Source organism: Ovis canadensis, chromosome 1, assembly GCF_042477335.2.
Source record: "Ovis canadensis isolate MfBH-ARS-UI-01 breed Bighorn chromosome 1, ARS-UI_OviCan_v2, whole genome shotgun sequence".
NCBI classification, from domain to species: domain Eukaryota; kingdom Metazoa; phylum Chordata; class Mammalia; order Artiodactyla; family Bovidae; genus Ovis; species Ovis canadensis.
Window position 1 is genome coordinate 33,988,820 of NC_091245.1, and position 24,875 is coordinate 34,013,694.

The window sequence follows — 24,875 nt, forward strand, 5'->3', positions numbered from 1 at the left end:
TATATGAGGTTTTCAAATTAAGCTTCTGAACTAGAATAGTTTATTTTTAGAAGAAAAATATCTCTTAATTTTTTTCTTTGTCACTGACTTCCAAATAACATATCTGTTTCTCCAACCGTTTTTTCTTTTTTTTTTTTCATACTCACTACTCAATTCATTATTATTTTAAAGACTTTTCTAAAGAACATTTACTTCTTTAAAGATCCTTAGGTATCTGATGATGAAACAAAAACCTGGAATTTACAACCGGCTTCAGATAAAAGATAGGTAGAACTCATTACCCAACTTAAGCAAACCATGTATTTTTAGAATTTCATTAAGCAAAAAGCAAAGGAAATTCTAAGAGAAAACCATATGGTTATTACGGATTTAGAGATAGGTTAAGCCACTCCCAGGGTAGTATGAGGTTCCTGGGTCTGGGGTGCCACTAAGAAGACTCTCAGAGTCAGTGCTCTTCAATACAAATCAGTTACTTATGCAACTGATTCTCCCAGTCCCATGCTGTCTCTCAAGGTGAGTAACTACTACACATTGTATCAAGTAAATTTCACTGCTCTTTCTTTCTCACGTATTTTTCCTTAAAGTTAAGAGTATAAATGAAATGTATTTAGGATAGGTCTCAATAACCTATGTCTGGCTGACCCAGTGCTCATAAAAGGCATAAAGTAAGCTCAAAATATCAACAAATCCAGTCATCATTCTTTTCAAAATACAACCAAAATCTGACCATTTCTCTCCTGCTCTTCTGCCTCCATCATCTGTTACCAGGATTACTGCAAGAGCCTCTTAAATAGGCTTCCTGATTCCACCTTTGCTCCCCTATAGTCCACAAAAGAGACCCAGTGATCACTATAAAACACTTGAGCCAGATCAAGCCTCCTCTGCTCAAAGCCCTCGCTTAACTTCCCATATCACTTGAAATAAGAATCAAGACCTTACAGTGGTTTAGAAGACCCCTCACACCTCAACCATTCTCCCCTCACTTACTCCTTTCAGCCCCAATGTCTTGCTATTCCTTGAATATACCAAGCAAGCACAGTCTCACTTCCGGTCCTGGGCATCAGCTGCTTCCTCAGCCTAGAAGACTCTTCCTCCAGATATCCACAGGACTTGCTCCCCTGCTTCTTTCCAGATTCTGTGTATTAAGGTCTTCCTTGACAAACATTGACTAGTATACCTTCTGTTGCCCAGGCCTCTCTCCCACCTTTCATCCGCTTTGTTTTTCTGCAACGTGCTTATAACCGCTACTATATGTATGTTTGTTGGCTTGTTTATTACTTGTATTCCTTAACTAGAATGTTAGCTCTAAGAAAACAAGAGGCTGTTTTGTTCCTTGCTCACTCCCCGGCACAATACAACACAAAACAGTACATTAGCAATGAATATTAATAAATGGTGATCACATGAATAAATGAATGAATCTTGTGGTAGTTTCTTACCACAAATAAGGGGCTTACCCCAAAATAAGGTTATTATTATTACACCAAGTAATAAGGTTATTCTTCCTTCACAATATATACCATTGTATTCTACTTTTTTATGATAAATAATATTCCTTATTATATTAAGAATGATTTTTTACTTATTTTAGCATCTTAAAATATCAAGACTATGTATTATTTCTTTTGCATCTTTCTTATAGAGGGTACTCAATGTTTGTTCTTCTGAATTTGAAGTCATATTTAAAGAGATGTTTATAATAAATATATCTGTATCTGTTGTGTTATCGCTTTAGCAATTAGCCCAAGACTAATTCTTAAATTGGTAACGAATATTCTGCTTTTAAGCAAGTGAGGCAGAAGAGAGGATGTAGGCTGCCTTAGAGATGACTGACATTCATTTTGTACCTATGTGGAAAGCACAGAAAACATTCTGAATATGTTAAATCAAAAGATTTTTAGAAGAGAGTGAATGCTACTTGGGAGAAAGCTGTTTCAGCTTGATCCATTAATGAATTCTACAAAGAAAAAAAAAGAGCACACGGCACATACTTTATTCTATCTTTTGAGAGAAATAACCAGAAAGCAAACTAATCTGAAGGGTTTTTTTCCTAAAAAAAAAAAAAAGGAAAACAAATTCCAGCATCACTACTGGAATTAATACTCAACCCAAAATTTCACATAATTCATTAACTGGTATTTGTAATGATAAGCTTAATTCACTAAGATTATGATCAGTATGATGAAAAACATACCTTGACTTTTAGACTTTCACCAAATCAGTTAAAACTACAAAGTATGATACTAAAAGTTGCTAAACCTTGACTGTCATGAAAAGTCAGCTATGCATTCCTATTTATTCACCAGGACTTGTGGACTAGCAGGATTTCTTACTTTCCAGTGAAATCCTTTGAAAACTGATGGTAATAAAAATGGTTGACAGGCTAGTGCTCTTTTTCTAGGCACAAGAAGTAACAGTATTAAAAATAAATGAGACCATAACAATAAAGGCTTGCCTTATGTAGTGTTAGCCCACCTGAGGTATGAGCCTATCCAAGTGCTCAGCTCGATTGCCATGAGAAGGGTGTGTAGACAACCATTCTGGCAACTTGGGATGACCATCGAGGCTTTCTGCAAATTCCATCTGCTGCCAAAACACTGAACTGGCTCTGACGTCCACACAGGCCTAAAACCAAAATTAATAAAAGCACAAAGTAAGCTTAGTAATGAGGACATTATTTTAAAATTACCTTTATGTCATTACATTTCTTAAAAATATTTACCATTATCATTTTAATAAAAGTAGAATATGCTCACTGCTTAAAAAAAAAAAAAACTCTAAACAATATGATAAAGCATGCTCCTCCCTTGCCCTTCCCACTATACAATGTTCACAATAATCCCACTCCCAAGAAGTATGACGGATATTAAGAACGTATATTGAGGGCAAAAATCTTCCATACAAATTAAAATTTTTTAGGTTTTCATAAAAAGATTTTAAAATCTAATCTGTTAACAAACTATAATAAAGGAAGTTTACTCATCTATACCACCAGAATAATTAGAAGACCTCAAATAAAGACAGTTATACTTTTATATGAAATTCCAATTTTATTTGGATTATATCTTACTACAAAAATGGTTCTGCATTTTAGAATGTAAGATTAAAGTGTTGACTCCAGAAAAAAGTTAATGTTTTTATGCTGTTTGATTCCACCTACTATTAGCATGTATTTACATTTAAAATCAGTCATTCCCTCCTGGAAATCTTTTTTAAAGGATATTAAACATACACTAAGCAACTGAACTGAACTGAAACCTACACTATAGGTTTTATTGATTTTTTTTTGGCCAAAGCTTAACTTTCTCCTTTACAAATTTCTTTTTATTGTATTTATGCTTAAGAAGGATTTCACAAGTTTGAAATCAGAGATATTACTCTATGATTTATTTTTAATACATCTGTTTACATTTACCTCATCAATCCACTTGAAGTGAACATTTATGAATGTATGAGTAATGTATTTTTTATATTTATTTACTTTTTAGTTGAAGGATAATTGCTTTACAGAATTTTGTTGTTTTCTGTTAAAGACAGTTATAGTTTTAATGTACACATCAATTTGTCTACTTTTCCTTGAACTTACTGAAGAACATATTTAAGCCATTCAAAATACCTTATAGAAAATGAATCTTTAAAAAAAAAAGATGGGGTTTATAGATTTTGTGTATGCGTGTGTACAATTCCATCATATACTCATATACATATACTTACCTATTCATAGATCATTTCTGGAAAGCTATTTAAGAAACATTAATAGTAGCTACCCTAAGAGATAAATGGGGTGTTTGATGGTTGAGGAGGAGCAAGACTTTTATTTCTGAAATGTATTAAAGTATATTAATTTTATACTAAAATTTATTTTCTAAACCCTACATAAGGTGATTTAGTAAATATTATTATAAACCTATTCAATTTTTTCACACTTCTTATTTTTCCCATAAAAAGTGTCTGGGAGAAAAGTGATTATATTGTATTTCCCAACCAGTTTTACTTTTGATTAAAAAGATTTTTAAAATTACACTGTATTGACTAAAATGTGCTATCAAAAGCCTTAATATGCTATCAGCCTTAAAACAGTGCAACTGTGATACATGAAAAGACAAATAAAGAACACCGTATGCTAATTTAGACAGTCAACATCTATGCCACAGCATTTTTAATAAACACCATTAAAGCCATTTTTAAATACTCGGAAAATGGAAAGAAAAAAATCTGAAATTTAAGTTTTAGTCAATGTTTAAAGCAACACCATTCTTTTTTTATTGTGGTAAAATACATATACCAAATTTGACCATCTTAACCACTTTTAAGCATACAGCTCAGTGGTACTGACTACATTCACACTGTTGTACAGTCATCTGTACCCATAACTAGACTCATAACTCTTTTCATCTAGTGAAACTGAAACTCCGTACCTATTAAACAATAACCTCCATTCTTCCCTCCCCTCAGCCCCAGGCAACTACTATTACAATTCCTGTCTTTATGACTTTGACTACTCTTAAAATACCTCAAATAAGTGGAATCACACAATATTTGTCTTTTTACACCTGGCATTTCACTGGGCATAATGTCCTCAAGGTTCATCCATATTACAGCATATTACAGAATTTTCTGCCTTTTTAAGGCTGGATGATATCTCATTGTATGTATGTACCACATTTTGTTTATCCATTCAACAGTCAGTGGGTACTTGGGGTGCTTCCACATTAGCTATTGTGGAAAATGTTGCTATGAACATGGGCGTACAAATATCTTTTTAAGACCAAGCTTTCAATCTTCCAGGGAATATACCCGTAAGAGAAGTTGCTGGATCATATGGTAATTTTATTTTAAAATTTTTTCAGAAACCAACATTTCATTTCCATGGTGTCTGGACCATTTTACATTTCCATCCAATTTCTTCATATCCTCGACAATGCCTGTTATTTTATGTTACTTTGATAAGAGCTTTGCTAATGAATGTGAAGTAGTATCTCATTGCAGTTTTAACTTGCAGTTCCCTAATTATCAGTGGTGTCGAACATCTTCCCACGTGCTTATTGGCAATTCACATAGTTCTTCTCTGGAGAAATGTCTATTCAAGTCTTTTGCCCATTTTTGAATCAGGTTTTTATTGTTGTTGAATTTTAGAAGTTCTCTATATATTCAGATGTTAATCCCTTATCAGATATATGATTTGCAAATATTTCCTCCCATTCTGTGAGTTGTCTCTTTTTACTCTGGGGATAGGGCTTCCCTGGTGGCTCAGGTGGTAAAGAATCTGCTTGAAATGCAGGAGCCCCAGGTTCAATGCCTGGGTTGGGAAGGTCGCCTGAAGAAAGAAATGGCAACCCACTCCAGTATTCGAGCCTGGAAAATCCCACAGACAGAGGGGCCTGGCGGGCTACAGCCCATAGGGTCACAAAGAGTTGGACACAACAGAGCAACTAACACTCTGTGAATGGTGTCTTTTGATGCAATTTTTTTTAATTTTCATGAAGTCCAATTTGTGTACTTTTTCTCTTGTCAATTGTGCCTTTGGAGTTATATCTAAGAAATCATTACCGAAACCAATGTTGTGAAGGGTTTTTTTTTTGCCCTGTGCTTTTTTCTAAGAGTTTTTGTTTTAGGTCTTACACTTAGGTCCGAGTTAGTTTTTGTATACAGTGTTAATAAAGGTCCAGCTCCACTCTTCTGTGGAGAAATCTGTATGCAGGTCAAGAAGCAACAGTTAGAACTGGACATGGAACAATGGACTGATTCCAAATTTGGAAAGGAATACATCAAGGCTGTATACTGTCACCCTGCTTATTTAACTTATATGTAGAGTACATTATGCTTCATGCTGGATTCGATGAAGCACAAGCTGGAATCAAGATTGCAGGGAGAAATATCAATAACCTCAGATATGCAGATGACACCACACTTATGGCAGAAAGTGAAGAGGAACTAAAGAGCCTCTTGATGTAAGTGAAAGAGGAGAGTGAAAAAGTTGGCTTAAAACTCAACATTCAGAAAAGTAAGATCATGGCATCTGAACCCATTTGCCACTTCATGACAAATAAATGGCAAAACAATGGAAACAGTGACAGACTTTATTTTCTTAGGCTCCAAAATCACTACAGATGGTGACTGCAGCCATGAAATTAAAACACGCTTGCTCCTTGGAATAAAAGGTATGACAAGCCTAGACAGCATATTAAAAAGCAGAGACATTACCGACAAAGGTCCATACAGTCAAAGCTATGGTTTCTCCAGTAGTCATATATGGATGTAAGAGTCGGACTTCAAAGAGAGCTGAGTGATAAAGAATTGATGCTTTTGAACTGTGGTGGTGGAGAAGACTCTTGAGAGTCCCTTGGACTGCAAGGAGATCCAACCAGTCCATCCTAAAGGAAATCAGTCCTGAATATTCACTGGAAGGACTGATGCTGAAGCTGAAACTCCAATACTTATGCGGAGAACTGACTCATTGGAAAAGACCCTGATGCTGGGAAAGACTGAAGGCGAGAGGAAAAGGGGACGACAGAGGATAAGATGGTTTGATGGCATCACCGACTCGATGCACATGAGTCTGAGTAAGCTCCAGGAGCTGGTGATGGACAGGGAAGCCTGGTGTGATGCAGTCCACGGGGTCGCAGAGAGTCGGACGTGACTGAACTGATCTTCTTTTTTTAAGAATTATTTCCTGAAAAGATTGTCCTTTACCCATTTTCCACTTTTGACAAAAAATCATTTGACCATATGCATGACGGTTTAATTCTGGGCTATCTACTCTATTCCACTGGTCTATAAGTCTTTCATACTAACACCGCACTGCTTGGATTACTGCACACTTGTAGAGTAAGTCTTGAAATCAGGAAACATGAGTCTTCAAGTTTTGTTCTTTTTCAAGGTTGTTTTGGCTGTTCGGTTCCTCAAGATTGTATACAAATTTTAGGATAGGTTTTTCTCTTTTTTCTTTTTTTGGCCATGCCATGTGGCATGTGGAACTTCCCTGATCAGGGACTGAATCTAAAACCCCTGCAGTGGAAAGGTGGACTCTTAGCCACTGGATCACCAGGGAAGTCTCTAGGATGGGTTTTTCTATTTCTCAAAAAAAAAAAAAAAAAAAAAATCACTGGCATTTTCACAGAGATCACATTGAATTTGTAGATTGGTTTCGGTACTGACATTTTAGCAATATTAGGTTTCACAATCCCTAAGCACAGGATGTTTTTCCATTCATTCATGTCTTAAGTTGTTCCAGAAATGTTTTGTAGTTTTCACCGTACAAGCCTTTTCCCTCCTTAGTTAATTCCCAAGTCTTTTACTCCTATGGGTGCTATTACAAATGAAATTATTTTTGACTACTTACTAAACAGCTTTTTTGGTAGAGTCTTTAGGATTTTCTACAGACATGATCATATCATCTGCAAACAGAAATAACTTTACTTCTTCTTTTCTAATTTGGATGCTCTCTATTTCTTTTTCTTGCTCTGGCTAAACGTTCCACTACTACTATGTTGAATGGAAGTGAAAGTGGGCATCCCTGTCTTGTTCTTGATCTTAAAGGAAAAGTTTTCAGTCTTTGCTGCTGTGTGTTTTTCATGTATGGTTTTCATTGCAGTGATACAGTTTTCTTTTTGTCTCTCTTTTGTTGCCTGTTCCTTATCATGAAAGGGTGCTGAATTTTGTCAAATGTTTTTTTCTGTATCAATTAAGACAATCACACAGCTTTTTTCCTTCATTTTGTTGGTAATAGCATATCATTGATTAATTTTTGTATATTGACCCATTCTTGCATTCCAGGGATAAATCTCATTTTGCCACAGTGTATAATCCTTGTAATAGGCTTTGGAATTCTATTTGCTAGTATTCTTTTGAGAATCTTTGCACCGATGTTCATATGGGATATTCTTTTCTTGTAGTTCGTCTTTGTCTGGCTTTGATATTAGGATTACACTGGTTTCACAGATAAGGAAGTATTCCCTCCTCTTCCATCTTATTAGGAAATTTGAGAAGTACTGATATTAATTCTTTAAATATTTGGCAGAATCCATCAGTGATGCTATCAGATCTAAGCCTTCACTCTGTCGGAAGATTCTGATCATTGACTCAATCTAATTACTAGTTATGTGTACTAAGTCACTTCAGTCATGTCCAACTATTTGCGACCCCATGGACTATAGCCCACCAGGACCCTTTGTCTATGGGATTTTCTGGGCAAGAATATTGGAATGGGTTGCTACGCCCTCCTCCAGGGAATCTTCCCAATTCAGAGATCGAACTGTGTCTCTTATGTCTCCTGCAATGGCAGGCAGGTTCTTTACCACTGGCACCAGTAGTTATGGGTCTATTCAGATTTTCTATTTCTCCATGATCTAGTCTTGGTAGGTTTCGTGTTTCTAGGAATTTGTCCATTTCATCTAGGCTATCCAATCTGGGGCAAACAACTGTTCACAGCACACTATTATAATCTTTTTATTTCTACAAAATCAGTAAAAGTGTCCCCAAGTTCATTTCTGATTTTAGTAATCTGACTCATCTTTATATTTTTATTAGTCCAGCTAGTTCATGATTTGTCAATTTTATCTTTTCAGAGAACAAAATTTTGGTCTTGTTGATTTTTCTCTGTTGTTTTTCTATTCTCTATTTAATTTATCCCCACTCTAATCTGTTTAAGTTTTCCTTCTACTAGCTCTGAGTTTAGTCTATTCTTTTTCAAGCTAAGTTGTAAAGTCAGGTTGTATATTTGAGAGCTAACTTTGGGTATGTTGTTTTCATTTTCATTCATCTCTATATTTATTAATTTCCCTTGTGATTTCTTCTTTAAATTCTTTGCCTGTTTAAAAGTATACTGTTTTAGTAGAGGTCTAACACTATGCTACTAAACAACCAATGGATCACTGAAGAATCACAGAGGAAATCAAAAAATATCTAGAGATAAGTGAAAATGAAAATACAATGAACCAAAACCTATGAAACACAGCAAAAGCAGTTCTAACAGGGCCATTTATAGTGATACACACTTACCTCAAGAAACAAGAAAACTCTCAAATAAACAACTCTGACATACACATAAAGAAACCAGAGAAAGGGGAATAAAACCCCAAACCCAAAGTTAGTAGAAGGAAAGAAACAGCAACAAAACAAAAAGAATGGGGGGCAGGGGGGGGGAATCAATGAAACTAAGAGCTAGCTCTTTGAAAAAATTAACAAACTGATAAACATTTAGCCAGACTCAAGAAAAAAAAAGGGGAGGAGAGGGCTCAAATCAATAAAATTAGAAATGAAAAAGGGGAAGCTACAATCAATATCACAGAAATACAAGTGATCGTAAGAGACTACTACAAACAACTATATGATGATAAAATAGAAAACCTGGAAGAAATGAACAAATTCTTAGAAAGGTACAATTTCCCAAAATTGAACAAAGAAGAAACAAAATATATTACCAGTAATGAAATTGAGTTAATAATTTAAAAACGCCCAACAAACAAAAGTCCAGAACTAGAGGGCTTCACAGGTGAATTCTACCAAAAACATAGAGAAGAGTTAACACTTATACTTCTGAAACTATGCCCAAAAACCAAAGAGGAAGGAACACTTCCTAATTCATTCTATAAGGCCAGTTTATCACCCTGACACCAAAACCTAGGTGAAGATCTCACATATACACAAAAATTACAGGCCAATGTCACTGATGAACATGATACAAAAATCCTCTACAGAATACTAGCAAACTGATTCCCACAATACATTAAAAAGATCATTTACCATGATCAAGTGGGATTTATCCCAGGGATAAAGGATTTTTCAATACCCACAAATAAATCAATGTGATACACCACATAAACAACAACAACAAAAATCCCAGTGTCCTGGGGCAGCAGGAGGTGAACCACACATGTAATGTTCCTACCTTTCTAGGAGCTGCCCAAGGGACTAGCCACTGTCACACCTACCTAAGGGCACGGATAGACTCTAGAATACTTTAGATGCCTGGGGAGCACAAAGACCAAAGACAGATTCAGACTGGCCTGAATGTTTGAGAGGTTGCCCTAAGTCTGGCTGGACTGATCAGCAAAGACCTCCTCCTGTTTGAGGCCATTCTGTGAAGACTGAAAGAAGTGGTTGTTTTTTCCATTGTGAAGATACCAATACAATAAGTCAAGGGAAATGAAGAAATGGGGAAATGAGTCCTGAAGGAACAAGCTAAATCTCCAGAAATCAACCCTAATGACACTGATGTGTGATTTACCTGATAGAGAATTCAAACCAGCCACCATAAAGCTGCTCATCGAGGTCAGGAGAAATGCATGAATTGCAGCCAAGAGATAGAAATTACTAGAGTACCAAACAGAAATCTTGGAACTGAAGAATACTATAAATAAACTGAAAATTTTCAGTAGAGGGATTCAACATCAGAGTAGATCCAAAAAGGATCAGTGAACTCGAAGACAAGGCATTAGAAATCATCTCGTCAGAGAAGTAAACAAACCAACCAAAAATAGTAGAGTGAAGAAAGCTTAAGGAATTTATGCGCTATTATCCATCAGCAGACCAATTTATACATTATAGAAGCCCAGAGGAAGAGAGAAAGAGAAATGGGGCAGAAGAAAAGTATCTCTAAATCTTGCTCTTTCTATTCACCTAGACTCTCCAACCAAACTCCTGCCAGATATCATGTTCTCTAAGAGGTAAATTCTGACACTAGCAGTTCTGAATTTTTCTTTGGAATGGCAGTAACACCCTACACTTGTCCGAGTCATTCTGGCATTCTCCCCTGTATTCTACAGACATGTGGCAGATAAAACAGCCATCTGAGATAACACTATAAAGAACTGTAGCTGAAGGGTAATTGGATTCTTAGATGTAGAATACACTGAGGCTATTTTAAAATTAAATTTAAAGGAACTGAAAACATATATAAAAATGGTCATTTTATGGACAACAGGACAGATGTTTAAAACTGTTCCTAGCAGGTTAAAGTACTGTGTTGACCAAAAAGTTTGTTTGAGTTATTCCATACCATATTACAGAGCAAAACTTTTGGCCAATCCAATATCATCAAAAAGTTCCATTTCAGAAGTAGGAGGGGAAAACTTTACTATCTGTGAGCCCTTTGACAAGTTACTTGCTTTCTCTGTCCCTCAGTTTCATCCATAAAAATGAGAAAGTAATTGTACTTCACAGGGTTGCTATGAAGATTAAAAGAGGTAGCATATTTAAAAACACATACATAAAGAAATGTGAACTATTATTATCAGTTGTCAAAAATCATCATCGTTACCATCACTACCATTATCATCATCATCTACCAGGATGTCTCACTTTATTTCAGTCTCTTACAGGTTCCTTTTCCCAGGAGAAATGCATGAATTGCAGCCAAGAGATAGAAATTACTAGAGTACCAAACAGAAATCTTGGAACTGAAGAATACTATAAATAAACTGAAAAATTTCAGTAGAGGGATTCAACATCAGAGTAGATCCAGAAAGGATCAGTGAACTCGAAGACAAGGCATTAGAAATCATCTCGTCAGAGAAGTAAACAAACCAACCAAAAATAATAGAGTGAAGAAAGCTTAAGGAATTTATGCGCTATTATCCATCAGCAGACCGTTTGTTAAAGCTCACCTTATAACCCACTTCCTGTTTAAGCAACATTTTGTTTGTTAAAGCTCACCTTATAACCCACTTCCTGTTTAAGCAACATTTTCCAGTCAATAATTAAAAACGGCTCTTTTCCAACTAAACATGACATAGTCCTGGGGATGGTTATTGCTAAACTATTCTCAATACATGCCAATCCCACTCACTTAAAAAGAAAAAAAAAATGACCTATCAAAACCAATTTTATGTACCCTAACAAAGAGGAAAAATGACAACTTCCATTATTTTATAATTCATTTCATTTTAAAGTTTTCTGCATTTTTGATTGCCAACATGTCAGTTCTACAATATTTTAATAAATTTTCATGCATTTATTTATTTATCCTAAAAAGTTTTATCACGAGATTCAAAAACTTGTGCTGAAATCGGAGCAATTAAAAAAAAATTAAATGAAATCACAACAGCTCGTCTCATTTCTCTAAGTGAAACAATCAGGTTCAAAATAAGATGTAATCTATAATACATGCATTATGGGAGCTTACTTCATGGCACACCTAGTAAATGAGATGTTCTCATTTATTATTTTTTCTTTCTTAAATAAATCACTAAAAACATAAGACTTTAACACAAATAGGACACAAAAATAATCAGTCTGCTATGTGAAAGGCTCAGATTACCAACCTGGAAAACTGGGATCTGAATTCTAGCCCTGGCTCTTGCTGTAATACCAACTGCGCGCTAAGTCACTTCAGCTGTGTCCAACTCTACGACCCTATGGACTGCAGCCCACCAGGCTCCTCTGCCCATGGGATTCTCCAGCAAGAATACTGGAGTGGGCTGCCATGCCCTTGATCTTCCCAACCCAGGGATTGAACCTGTGCCTGCTTCATCTCTTGCACTGACAGGTGGGTTCTTCACCACTAGTGCCACCTGGGAAGCCCATAGCAAGGGAAGCCACTCCATTATTCTTGCCTGAAGAACTCTATGGATAGAGGAGCCTGGTCGGCTATAGTCCATAGGATTGCAGAGTTGGACACAACTGAAACGACTTAGCACGCACGCACACACATATGTTACTGGACAAATCACTGCACCTCTTTGGGCCCTAATTTTCCCATCTGTAAAAGGAAAAGATGGATCAGATTATCTCCAGTTTTCCTTCCTGCTTCAAAAATCCGGGATTCTATAACTTATCATTTCACAGAGAGTTCAGATTTTTTTAATATTCTCATTCCTGCTATGAAAGGAGGGTTTGCTTACTACCTATTGACATTTCCCCCACTAGATGGTGCTATGTGCACAGTTATTCAGATCACTTGAAGCAATCAGCCAACTATGTTTCTTAAGAGGGGCACTTTCCAGATTTGGGGGCTGGACAATACCTCATTCTGGAGAGCTCTCTGGGCCACTACAGGGTATTTAAGATCCCTGCCCTCTGCATGCCCATTAAACACCAGCAATCCTACCTCCACAGTCAGTAGGACAATCAAAAATAATCAAGGGGCTGTTCCCCAGCTTAGCACAAACAAAAGAAAACTAGTTTTCTTTCTCATATTTAAGAAACAGATACTCAAAAAATATACGAACTTGATACAGCTTTTTGTGAAATCAAACAAATAAAAGTAATTTGTGTAAATGACTGTAAAGTGTCAAATTCTTTTTACAGGGACAAATGAATAAACACACACAACAAAATCAGGCTATCTTTTTGTCAGCTGGACAGTTAGCTGTTACTCTGTGTTTAGGACACCTTGGTTCTACCAGTTTTTACAACTATATTTGTCATTCTGGTTATTTACGTAATGATATTTTAAAATTTTTATAAAAATTAAATGAAAAATTAAAACTACAACTGTAAGAATGCAAATATAAAAAACAAACTCACTCACAGCCAAGAGCAGAGTAGACACAGAGTGTCTCTAGAGCAGAGAAGCTACTTTCCATGAAAGAGGCATGTTGAGTAACTTGATTCTAATGGATTTTCCATATTTCTATTTAGCCCTTGGCCTTAAAAGCTCATAAATCCAATGGGACAGCACATGACCAACAGATCCATCTTTCAGGAACAGTTTCCATTAACCAAGCTCACTAGACTGACGTAAAATTAGAACGCCAACTTATTAGGTGACAGCAGTAACTATAACTACCCCAACTACAAGGGCACAGGGCATCTGTGTCCTCAAGTCAGCATGTTCTCTCCCTCGCAGGCAAGGCAGTCCAGGCAAAGGAAGCCAGACTATAATCAGAAGGTTGCTTGAAAAGGAAAGGATTAGGAATAAAAGAATTACGTGATCTGACTATTAAGTGGCAAGAAGTCAACAGAGTCTGATGCACCAGTGTCCAAAGAGAGGACACACGCCACAAATAAGAGTCAAGTTCTGGATATTCAAACTGACCATCGAGGTTCAGTTCAGTTGCTCAGTCATGTCTGACTCTTTGCGACCCCGTGGACTGCAGCACGCCAGTCCTCCCTGTCCATCAAGAACTCTTGGAGTTTACTCAAACTCATGTCCATTGAGTCAGCGATGCCATCCAACCATCTGATTCTCTGTTTTCCCCTTCTTCTCTTGCCTTCAATTTTTCCCAGCATCAGGGTCTTTTCCAATGAGTCAGTTCTTCACATTAGATGGCCAAAGTATTGAGAGTTTCAGCTTCACCATCAGGACTTCCAATGAATATTCAGGACTGATTTCCTTTAGGTGGGACTGGTTGGATCTCCTTGCTGTCCAAGGGACGCTCAAGAGTCTTCAACACCACAGTTCAAAAGCATCAGTTCTTCAGCACTCAGCTTTATAGTCCAACTCTCACACCCATACATGACTACTGGAAAAACCATAGCTTTGACTACATGGACCTTTGTTGACAATGTCTCTGCTTTTTTAATATGCTGTCTAGATTGGTCATAACTTTCTTTCAAGGAGCAAGTGTCTTTTAATTTCATGGCCGCAGTCACCATCTGCAGTGATTTTGGAGCCCCAAAGAATAAAGTCTGTCTCTGTTTCCACTGTTTCCCCATCTATTTGCCATGAAGTGATTGGACCAGATGCCATGATCTTCATTTTCTAAATGTTGAGTTTTAAGCCAATTTTTTCACTCTCCTCTTTCACTTTCATCAAGAGGCTTTTTAGTTCCTCTTCACTTTCTGCCATAAGGGTGGTGTCATCTGCATATCTGAGGTTACTGATATTTCTCCCAGCAATCTTGATTCCAGCTTGTGTTTCTTCCAGTCCAGCGTTTCTCATGATGTACTCTGCATAAAAGTTAAATAAGCAGGGTGACAATATACAGCCTTGATGAACTCCTTTTCCAATTTAGAACCAGTCTGCTGTTCCATGTCTAGTTCTAACTGTTGCTTCTTGACCTGCGTAAGGAGGTCAGGAGGCAGGTCAGGTGGTCTGGTATTCCCATCTCTTTCAGAAGTTTCCAGTCTGTTGTGATCCACACAGTCAAAGACCTTGGCATAGTCAATAAAGCAGAAGATGTTTTTCTAGAACTCTCTTGTTTTTTCAATGATCCAATGGATGTTGGCAATTTGATCTCTGGTTCCTCTGCCTTTTCTAAAACCAGATTGAATATCTGGAAGTTCATGGTTCACAAACTGCTGAAGCCTGGCTTGGAGAAATTTGACCATTACATTACTAGTGTGTGAGATGAGTGTAATTGTGTGGTAGTTTGAGTATTCTTTGGCATTGTCTTTCTTTGGAATTGGAATGAAAACTGACCTTTTCCAGTCCTGTGGCTACTGCTGAGTTTTCCATATTTGCTGGCATAGTGAGTGCAGCACTTTCACAGCATCATCTTTCAGGATTTGAAACAGCTCCACTGGAATTCCATCACCTCCACTAGCTCTGTTCATAGTGATGCTTCCTAAGGGCCACTTGACTTTGTGTTCCAGGATGTCTGGCTCTAGGTGAGTGATCACACCATCATGACTATCTGCGTCATGGCAATCTTTTTTGCATAGTTCTGCTAATTCTTGCCACCTCTTCTCAATATCTTCTGCTTCTGTTAGGTCCCTACCATTTCTGTCCTTTACTGTACCTATCTTTGCATGAAATGTTCTCTTGGTATCTCTAATTTTCTTGAAGAGATCTCGTCTTTCCTATTCTATTGTTTTCCTCTATTTCTTTGCACTGGTCACTGAGGAAGGCTTTCTTATCTCTCTTTGCTATTCTTTGGAACTCTGCGTTCAAATGGGTATATCTTTCCTTTTCTCCTTTGCCTTTCGCTTCTCTCCTTTTCTCAGCTATTTGTAAGGCCTCCTCAGACAACCATTTTGCCTTTTTGCATTTCTTTTTCTTGGGGATGGTCTTGATCACTGCCTCCTGTACAACGGCATGAACCTCCATCCATAGTTCTTCAGGCACTCTATCAGATCTAATCCCTTGAATCTATTTGTCACTTCCATGCATAATCACAAGGGATTTGATTATGTCATACCTAAATGGTCTAGTGGTTTTCCCTACTTTCTTCAATTTAAGTCTGAATTTGGCAATAAGGAGTTCATGATCTGAGCCACAGTCAGCTCCCGATCTTGTTTTTGCTGACTGTATAGAGCTTCTCCACCTTTGACTGCAAAGAATATGATCAATCTGATCATATAAAATGCTAAGCAAAGTATAAAAATATAATAAATATTAAGTGGCAGATAATGGTGTTACTATCCATAAAGGTGACACAGAATAAAGTGGTAGTATAAACATAATTGAGGTTTTAATACTTATTTCTCCCTTTGGCAGGAAAAGAAATACTTGCATTCAGAGATGGCATTTTTATATCCTAAGTGCTCCATAATAAAGATATTACTTTATCACTATGGATGCATGACTCAACATCTGCAGCAATACTGTTTTCTCCTTTGAACTAAATAAACCATAATATCACAACTGGTAAAAGGTCACTAGTCCACAACACAAAGAAAATGAAATCATAGGTTTATCTACCCAGATATACTCTTTAAAATATATATATATATGGATTACATATCATAAATAATCAAAGGAATATCAATATTTCTTTAATAACTTCTCTAGTTTAATTCCTCTTTTTTTTAATAAAATAGGAAATTTAACTTACCAAGTGACCTCAAAACACAAAACTGACATTTGATTATTCAAAGTAGTAATTTCCAAATCTGCCTGGATATCAGAATCACTTGCAGCTCCTAAACACACTCAGACTCAGACTTTGGTCACCTAGCTACTGATTCTGAATTTCCAAGGGGGGAAGCTAGAATATGTATTTTTAAAATCTACTCATCAAAACACAATAAAAGGCAAGCCACAAAAGAAGAAATCATTTTAAAAGAGCCAATGAAAATAAAACATTATGCTCAGCTTTACTGCTAAGCAAGAAAATTCAAGTTTTAAAAGCAATGAGATCTCAGTTTTTGTCCAAATTAACAAAAAAGGGATTAAAAACAGTGCTATTGAGGGGAGTTTAAAAAAGCATTCTGGTTTGTCACTGGGAAGACTTGCTAGTAACATTCTGAAATAATTGAGTGTCTTTTAAAGTAAAAATTGAAATGCCAGCAACCCCACCCTATAGCTATAAAAGCCCAAGGAACAGAAGGAATGTGTATAAGGTTGCCAATTTCAGAATTATTGCAATAAAAACAGTAACAATAACAACAACAAAAAATAGAAGTACCTCCAGAAGTTCATCAATAAGCATACAGTTAAATGAGTTATCCAAATTACAGAATATTAGATAGCTATTTAAAAGACTGCATTAGGGAGTTTCTCTCCTAACAGTGACAGAGTCAAGTAGCTTATTATAGCAGACCAATGTTTCCATCAAAAATGATTAGAAAATTTGGATAAAACATAAATAATACTTGTTCAAAGGTACTGGAGAGTTACCAAGTCAACCAAGACTAGAAAAGACAAAATCCCAGAAAGAAGGAAAGCTCACTGAGGTGAGTCTGATCCTCTGTTTCACAATTCCAACCAGCAAATCTTATTAAATTTTAAGCAGTGAAGAGCAAGAGACTAAGAATATATGCTGAAATCAAAAGAAATCCAAGCAGAAGGAGGTGACTGAGAAGAGCCTTTGACTTGTCTATCGGGACTAGAGAGTCAAAACTTAGAAATCAGACATTTCTCCAAAGAAGACACAGGGATGGCCGAGAAGCTCATAAAAAGATGTTCAACATCACTCACTGTTAAAGAAATGAAAATCAAAACTACTATGAGGCATTATCTCACACCAATCATAACAGCCATCATCAGAAAAACTACAAACAATAAATGCTGGAGAGGGTGTGGAGAAAAGGGAAGCATACTGCACTGTTGCGGGAAGGTAAACTGATACAGTCAATGTGGAGAACAGCATGGAGATCCTTAACAAGTTACGCATAACACCACCCTGGTGGCGGTTCAGTCACGAAGTCCTGTCCAACTCTTGCAACTCCATGGACTGCAGCCTGCCAAGCTCCTCTGTCCATAGGATTTATTTCCCAGGCAAGAATACTGGAGTGAGTTGCCATTTTCTTCTCCAAAAACCACCATATGATCCGGTAACCCCACCACTGGGCATGTTGTTGTTGTTAGTTGCTAAGTTGTGTCCAACTCTTTGTGACCCCATGAACTGCAGCTTGCCAGGCTCCTCTGTCATCCACCATCTCCCAGAATTTGCTCAAATTTATGTCTACTGAATCAGTGATGCTATCTAACCTTCTCATCCTCTGCTGCCCCCTTCTCCTGCCTTCAATCTTTCCCAGCATCAGTATCTTTTCCAATGAGCTGGCTCTTCACATCAGGTAGCCAAAGTATTCGAGCTTCAGCTTCAGCATCAAGATATGAGATGTCAAAATTTATTACATAGTTACAATGAAAAGGTGGTATTGGCTCAAAGATAAATAACGGACCAGTGGAATACAACAGGGAGTCCAGAAACAGACTTATACATAGCCTCCCACATTCATGAAAGAGAAATTGAAGTTTAGTGGAGAAAAGAAAATCTTCAATAATCAATGCTGAGTCTATTAGATATCCACATGGGGAAAAATTATCTTGACCTCTTCCTTATATTTAACAACACAAGAAAACTTCTTGGAAATAAAACAGGAACACTTATTGAAATAAGCAAATATTTCTGAAATAGAACACAGAAGGCAATTAACTAGAGTGAAAATTTCACAGACTGTAGTACATTAAAACTGGGATATTCTTGACAGAGTCAACCTGTGGCTCACTATTTGGGAACCTCTTAATCTATGAGGTCTGAAAATTCATTTAATTCTGCTTATGCAACATTCAAAGAACACTGCTTTTTTGGATTTATTGAATTCTTTGAACTTAGAATTTTTATCTCAATTTATGAAATTAAATACATAAAACTCATAATGAGAAATTCGGGTAAGAGTGATTTTCAATAGGATTTTTGATAACTACTGAAAACTCAACAAAGAATCAAATACAATTTGAATTTAACATGTGAAGTGGCACGGTTTTCACCAATTTTTAAAAATGCAGTTTTACTTCTCATGTTAAATACTACTAATTCACAGTTATCACAGATGATAAAAAACAGCAGTCAGACATGAAGTAGCTTCAAATCAATCCAACATAAACCAGAATAAGAGCCCAGAGCTGCTCTCTGTGGCTAGCAAAAATAAGTCATCTGCCAAAACAAAAATTATAACCTAAAGGATACAAAGTAATAAGACTGTTCTTCTACCATTTACTTAAATGGTAAAAATTCAGTTTGTTCAGCTGAGATTATAGCTATAACAAGATAAACCCTTTTCCAAGTGGGAAAAAAACAGTTACACATCATCTTACTCAGAAAGCCTCCTTAGATCAGCAAAACAAGGGAAAAGAGTCAAATAAAGACAGCAATAGCTTCCAGCAGGGACAGACTTAAAAAGATATTAATGACGGGCTTCCCTGGTGGCTCAGTGGTAAAGAATCCCCCTGCTAAGGCAGGAAGAAGACCCTCCCCGCCCCACCCCCATGCTACAGAGCGACTGAGCCTGCGCACCACAACTACTGAGCCTGTGCTCTTGAGCCCAGGAGCCACACTACTGGGCTCACACGTGGCAAGTTACTGAAGCCCATGTGCCCCAGAGCCCGTGTTCCACAAGAGCAGCCACTGCAATGAGAGGCCCACGCAGCTCAACTACAGAGGAGCCCCCACTCGCCACAACTAGAGAAAAGCCATGCAGCGAAAAAGAGCCAGAACAGCCAAAAAGAAACAAACGAAATTATTTTTAAAAAGGCATTAGTGAAAAATTACACATAGTCAAACTCTCATTCTACGCCCACGCCAAACCTCGTTAAGACAACATACAATTATATTTTGCTGTATGAAGGAGACAGTGTATCTTCAACTTCTAAACTTTGTACCTTGGCAGCAAGCTGTAGTCCAATTTTGTCAGCTTCAGCCTCCAGCGTTCTGCTATATGGTCGATCAAACAAAAACTAAGAAATAAGAAAGAAAGTTCCATTAAGGCTGTTTATTTCATTAAAAAAGCAGCAACAAAATGAGATTTTTAAAATAAATTTCATGGATTATCTAGGATATAGTTCTTATGCTATGAATAACATTTAAAGCACACCATGGTATAAAACAATGCAGCCTTTATTTCCCCCATCAGAGATTAATATTTTAAAAACAAGGAAAGAATAGGAAAAAACTATGCCTACAAATTTTTGGAGAGTCCACAGTATCAGAGTCCTTTTATTTTTTTGTTTTTCTTCTTTTTTTTTAATTTTTATTTTTACTTTATTTTACTTTACAATACTGTATTAGTTTTGCCATACATTGACATGAATCCACCCCACTTACTATGCAGAGGATTCCCTGAGAAAGTTTACTGACATAGGTTTTTTTTATTATGGCCAAGAAACATTCTGATCTTTCAGTCTTAAAAGAAAATTGAAAAACTGCAGCTATATAGTAGCCAGTGACACTACTAGGAGATTTATTTCAGTTAGAAAATTAACCATATAGCACAATGTTCTTTCTTTGATGTATTATCTTAATTTCTTCTTTGTTTTCTAAGTATTGATTAGTTAGGAAAATGAACTTTTCTTCCAACTTCAATAAAAAAATACAAATAGATATTGCAACTTTAATTTTCCTAATTACTTGTATTTATGTGAATGCTTTCCAGTTAATACTAATTTTTGGTAAGTAATAAAACTTTGTAGAAGATGGATTGATAGGCAGGACTTTTTGAGAAAAGAGCTATTAATTGGGGAAGCAATTAACTACCTGTCAGGGATAGCTAGAAATAACTTAATCAATCTAGTCCACAGTACATGACCATTAAATATGACTTGCTTCCTTCTCGATCATGTCTGTTTTAGATTGCTGAACTATATTATACACTGGCTTCGCTCACCACAAGCAGTCTACAGGTGTCCCCACAAATTGACTGGCATTAATAGTATAACTAGTATAAACTGATGAAAAACACTGGGTTTTAAAGGAGAGAAACATGTTCAAGCCTGAGTGCTTATTAACTATTACCTCTGGGCTGTATTTTTCCACCCTTCTAAGCCCAATAGCATCATACGTAAAATGAAGCAGTGACTTCATATAGTGGCAAAGTATAGCAGTACTTCATATAGTACCAAACTCCTAGAGTTGCAGAGAGGGTTCAAATGAGCAAGTAATAACTCCTATTTCTTGAGTCCTTACTTTATACCAGGTGTTGGACTAAATGCTTTCAACCAGTGGTTATCAACAGAACATGATTTTTATCACTTGGGGACATTTGGAAGTGTCTGGTGATATTTTTGATTGTCACAGCTGCAGCTGGGGGTGGGGAGAAGTGGGGAGAGCTACTGGCATCTAGTGGGTAGAGGCATCTAAATGTGTGGCGGCTACTAAACTTTCTGCAATGCAGAGGACAACTGCCCACAACAAAGAATTATCTTGTCAATTCTTTGTCAATTCAAAATGTGAATAGTGCTTATATTGAGAAATACTGCTTTAAATGTTATCATTAAACCTTCAACAATGCTTTGAGTTAGCCACTACTACTATCCGAACTTACAGATAAAGAAACTGAGACCTATAACAAGTGCAGCAATCCACTGAAGTTCTACAGAATTTAAACCTACTAGAGATTAAATTCAAACATAGATCCATCTGATCAGAGCCTGTATTCTTAGCCCCTGTACAAAATCAATTTACAGTGTTTATCATGGTGCCTACCATATAGTATGTACTCAATAAATGCTAGCTACTGTATTACTAATAGCTCTCAAAACCTTAACTGGTAGCGCTCTATGAGGGCTGCTACACTATATCCAAATGGTTAGAAGAGAGCCCCTCCTTCTTCCTTCCTCTCTTCCTTTCTCTGACAAAAGAGTGTCAGCATTTTCCCCTCAATAACTTCACTATCAGAATCACCTCTGCCCTCCAATCACCATGAGCAAGACTTCTAGAGAAAGAAACATTTCCTCATCACCAAAATTATTGGGACGGGGCCTTGATTCAGAGAAAACAATAGAGGAAAAAACAAAAAGAGTTCAAACAGAAGTAATCCTTACTTGAGTTTCAGTGTAACTATTAAAGAATTATACTCAAGCAACAGGATCATCAAGTATTTCAACAGAGAAACAGCTTCCAGTTATCTTCCTTATGACTTAATCTTCTGATTCCATTACACAAAATGCTATCTACTGATAAATGGTGGAAAACCTGCGTTACCTTCTTTGACTTCCCAGCACATGAATGATAAAAATAAAATTCAAACTATGAGATTCTGTAACTTAAGCAATAACCATTTTTTCTTTTTCCCTTTAAGAACTTTTATTTCAATAAAAATGAAACCAAACGATACGGTAACACTGAATAAAAGATTTAGTTATTCAATTTCCAAAGCAATTTGTCTCAAAGAATTTTACAGATTAGATTTAAACAGCACCCAGATGGCACTCTGATGGGTGCTCCACAAATCACTGAATATACACAAATAACAGATTGTTCCTAAATAACCAAACCTCCCAGGACAAGAGGAAATATGTGATGAAAGACGTAAAATAAAATAATCACAGCTAACAAAGCAAATATTAAGATTGCAAGACCTCCTTTCAGTAGTATACTGTTTTGAGCAAGATGGAGGACCCCACAAATTTTATCAGATGACTACCATTATGCATAAAGCAAAAGTTAACAAACACCTATTAAAACTGTCCTTTCAATATTTACCACGTAATACTAGCTTAGCTGGAGTCAGGCGGTGGGAGAAATTAGGCAGCTTCTGCCAACCCTGTGCCCAGGTTTACAGGTTTTAAGAGCTCCCCGAGAGTGCTGATGAACCTATTTGCAGGAAAGGAATGAAGATAGAAAAAGGACTTCTGGCCACAGGTGGGGAAGGAGAGGGTGGGAAGAACTGAGAAAGTGCCACTGACATATATATACTGCTGCTGCTGCTGCTGCTAAGTCGCTTCAGTCGTGTCGACCCCATAGACGGCAGCCCACCAGGCTCCCCCGTCCCTGGGATTCTCCTGGCAAGAACACTGGAGTGGGTTGCCATTTCCTTCTCCAATGCATGAAAGTGAAAAGTTAAAGTGGAGTCAGGCACGACAGCGACCCCATGGACAGGAGCCCACCAGGCTCCTCCGTCCGTGGGATTTTCCAGGCAAGAGTACTGGAGTGGGGTGCCACTGCCTTCTCTGGCACTACTACCATGTGTAAAACAGATAACTAGTAGGAAGCTGCTATACAATACAAGGAGCCCAGCCTGGTGCTCTGTGATGACCTAGAGGGGTGTGATGGGAGGGGAGAGGGAGGCTCAAGAGGGATAGAATATATGTATAATTATGGCTGATCCATGCTGTCGTACAGGAGAAACCAACACAACACTGTAAAGCAATTATCCTCAAAAAAAAAAAAAAGTTCCCCATCAAAATGTAAATATTTGGGAAAAGGAAGAGTCATCCAGTGAGCACACCACTGTCACTACGAGAGACAAAAGGAACATCTGAAGGTAAACAACAGAAGGAAAGGGTTGTGACTGGGTTTTCTCTCTGTAGAAACAATAAAGATGCCAAAAAAATTATGTTAGGCAGAAGCTGCCAAGCCCTTCCTACCCATCTATCTCCATCATTTAAGAGTAGTAGTATTTTCTAATTTAAATGCCTATTATTAAGAGTATCCACTAAAAATGAGAAAATATAAGACACTAAAACATAGTACCCATGTTTCATGATAAGGATAAAATATGAAAAGATTTCTGATATTTTTTTCTTTACAGTAATATTAAAATATCTTCACCACAGGCTATTGCAAAATCAAGTTTTTGTCTCAGACTTACCTCCTGCAGTTTAGACTGTATCCACTGGCCCAAAAGTGCCAAACTATCTCGAGGACAAATGGCCCAAATCATCGTAAGAAAAATCAGACCTAGGAAATCCAATAAATGAACCAAGCTAGCCTTTTCTGCCTGAGAAAAATCAAAACAATAAATATTATACTTAATAAATTCAGACAGTACAGGCTGACATTTTCTAGTTCACTATGTATAGCCACATTACATAATTACACGTGTTTAACTGAACTTCGCCAAGTAAGACTGCAAGTTCTCTTTCTTCTGTGAGCTTTATCCTTTCTGTCTCTTGCTTACACATTATGTATTCATTTACTCATACAACTAATATCTGCTTGAGCTAATACCACTATTCAGATATAATAACAGGTTCATTAACCTACAGAGTCTTATATTAACAAGCATACTAACTTTGTAAAATATGTACAATTGTTTTCTATTTTATAGATAAACTGGGATGAAGAGAGGTTAAAGGAGTTGCCCAAATTCACACAGCTGCTAGTAAAAAGAACAAGGAATCAAACCTAGGAAGTTACTAGTTTCTAATATTGTCACTAAATATTTTTTAAAAATCAAATAAATGTGTCTATTATGTTTATACTTTTAGACAGAGATCAAACACTCTTGAACATATGAAGAAGTTAAAACAAGAACAATTCAGGAAAATATTGGAAATTATTTTAAATAAAAATTTTTTGACTTCACGACCTAATATATGAAAAGTCAAGCAAGTTTGAAATTTTATCAGTCTGATACTTCCCACCAGGAAATTTAGTTATAAGATTTTTTTGTATTTACTTATAGCAAAAAAAAGTTCTAAAGTGTTTGTTTTGAATAGCAATATCTACATATAAGTTTAATGCACTGGACAGTTCACCACTCCCCACTATTGTTGATTAATAAATGTTACTGTCATGCTGACACTGATAATACAGGAAACATTACCTGAGTGTATGAAACATGGCTGACAACTAAAAATAATCACCTAGAATACTTCTTAATATAAT

General features: G+C 36.7%; 1 protein-coding gene across 9 annotated transcripts in view; it reads right to left on the bottom strand.

Annotated features, from left to right (window-relative positions):
- OMA1 (OMA1 zinc metallopeptidase) overlaps positions 1-24,875 on the bottom strand; it is a 62,451-nt gene that overhangs the window by 15,717 nt on the left and 21,859 nt on the right. For all 9 annotated transcript variants that reach the window (XM_069592805.1, XM_069592783.1, XM_069592771.1 and 6 more), the window contains 3 exons: positions 23,857-23,985; positions 19,931-20,005; positions 2,476-2,625 (listed from right to left, as the gene is read on the bottom strand). In XM_069592805.1, the coding sequence (XP_069448906.1) occupies positions 2,476-2,625; positions 19,931-20,005; positions 23,857-23,985 (354 nt within the window). The remainder of the gene's footprint in view (positions 1-2,475; positions 2,626-19,930; positions 20,006-23,856; positions 23,986-24,875) is intronic.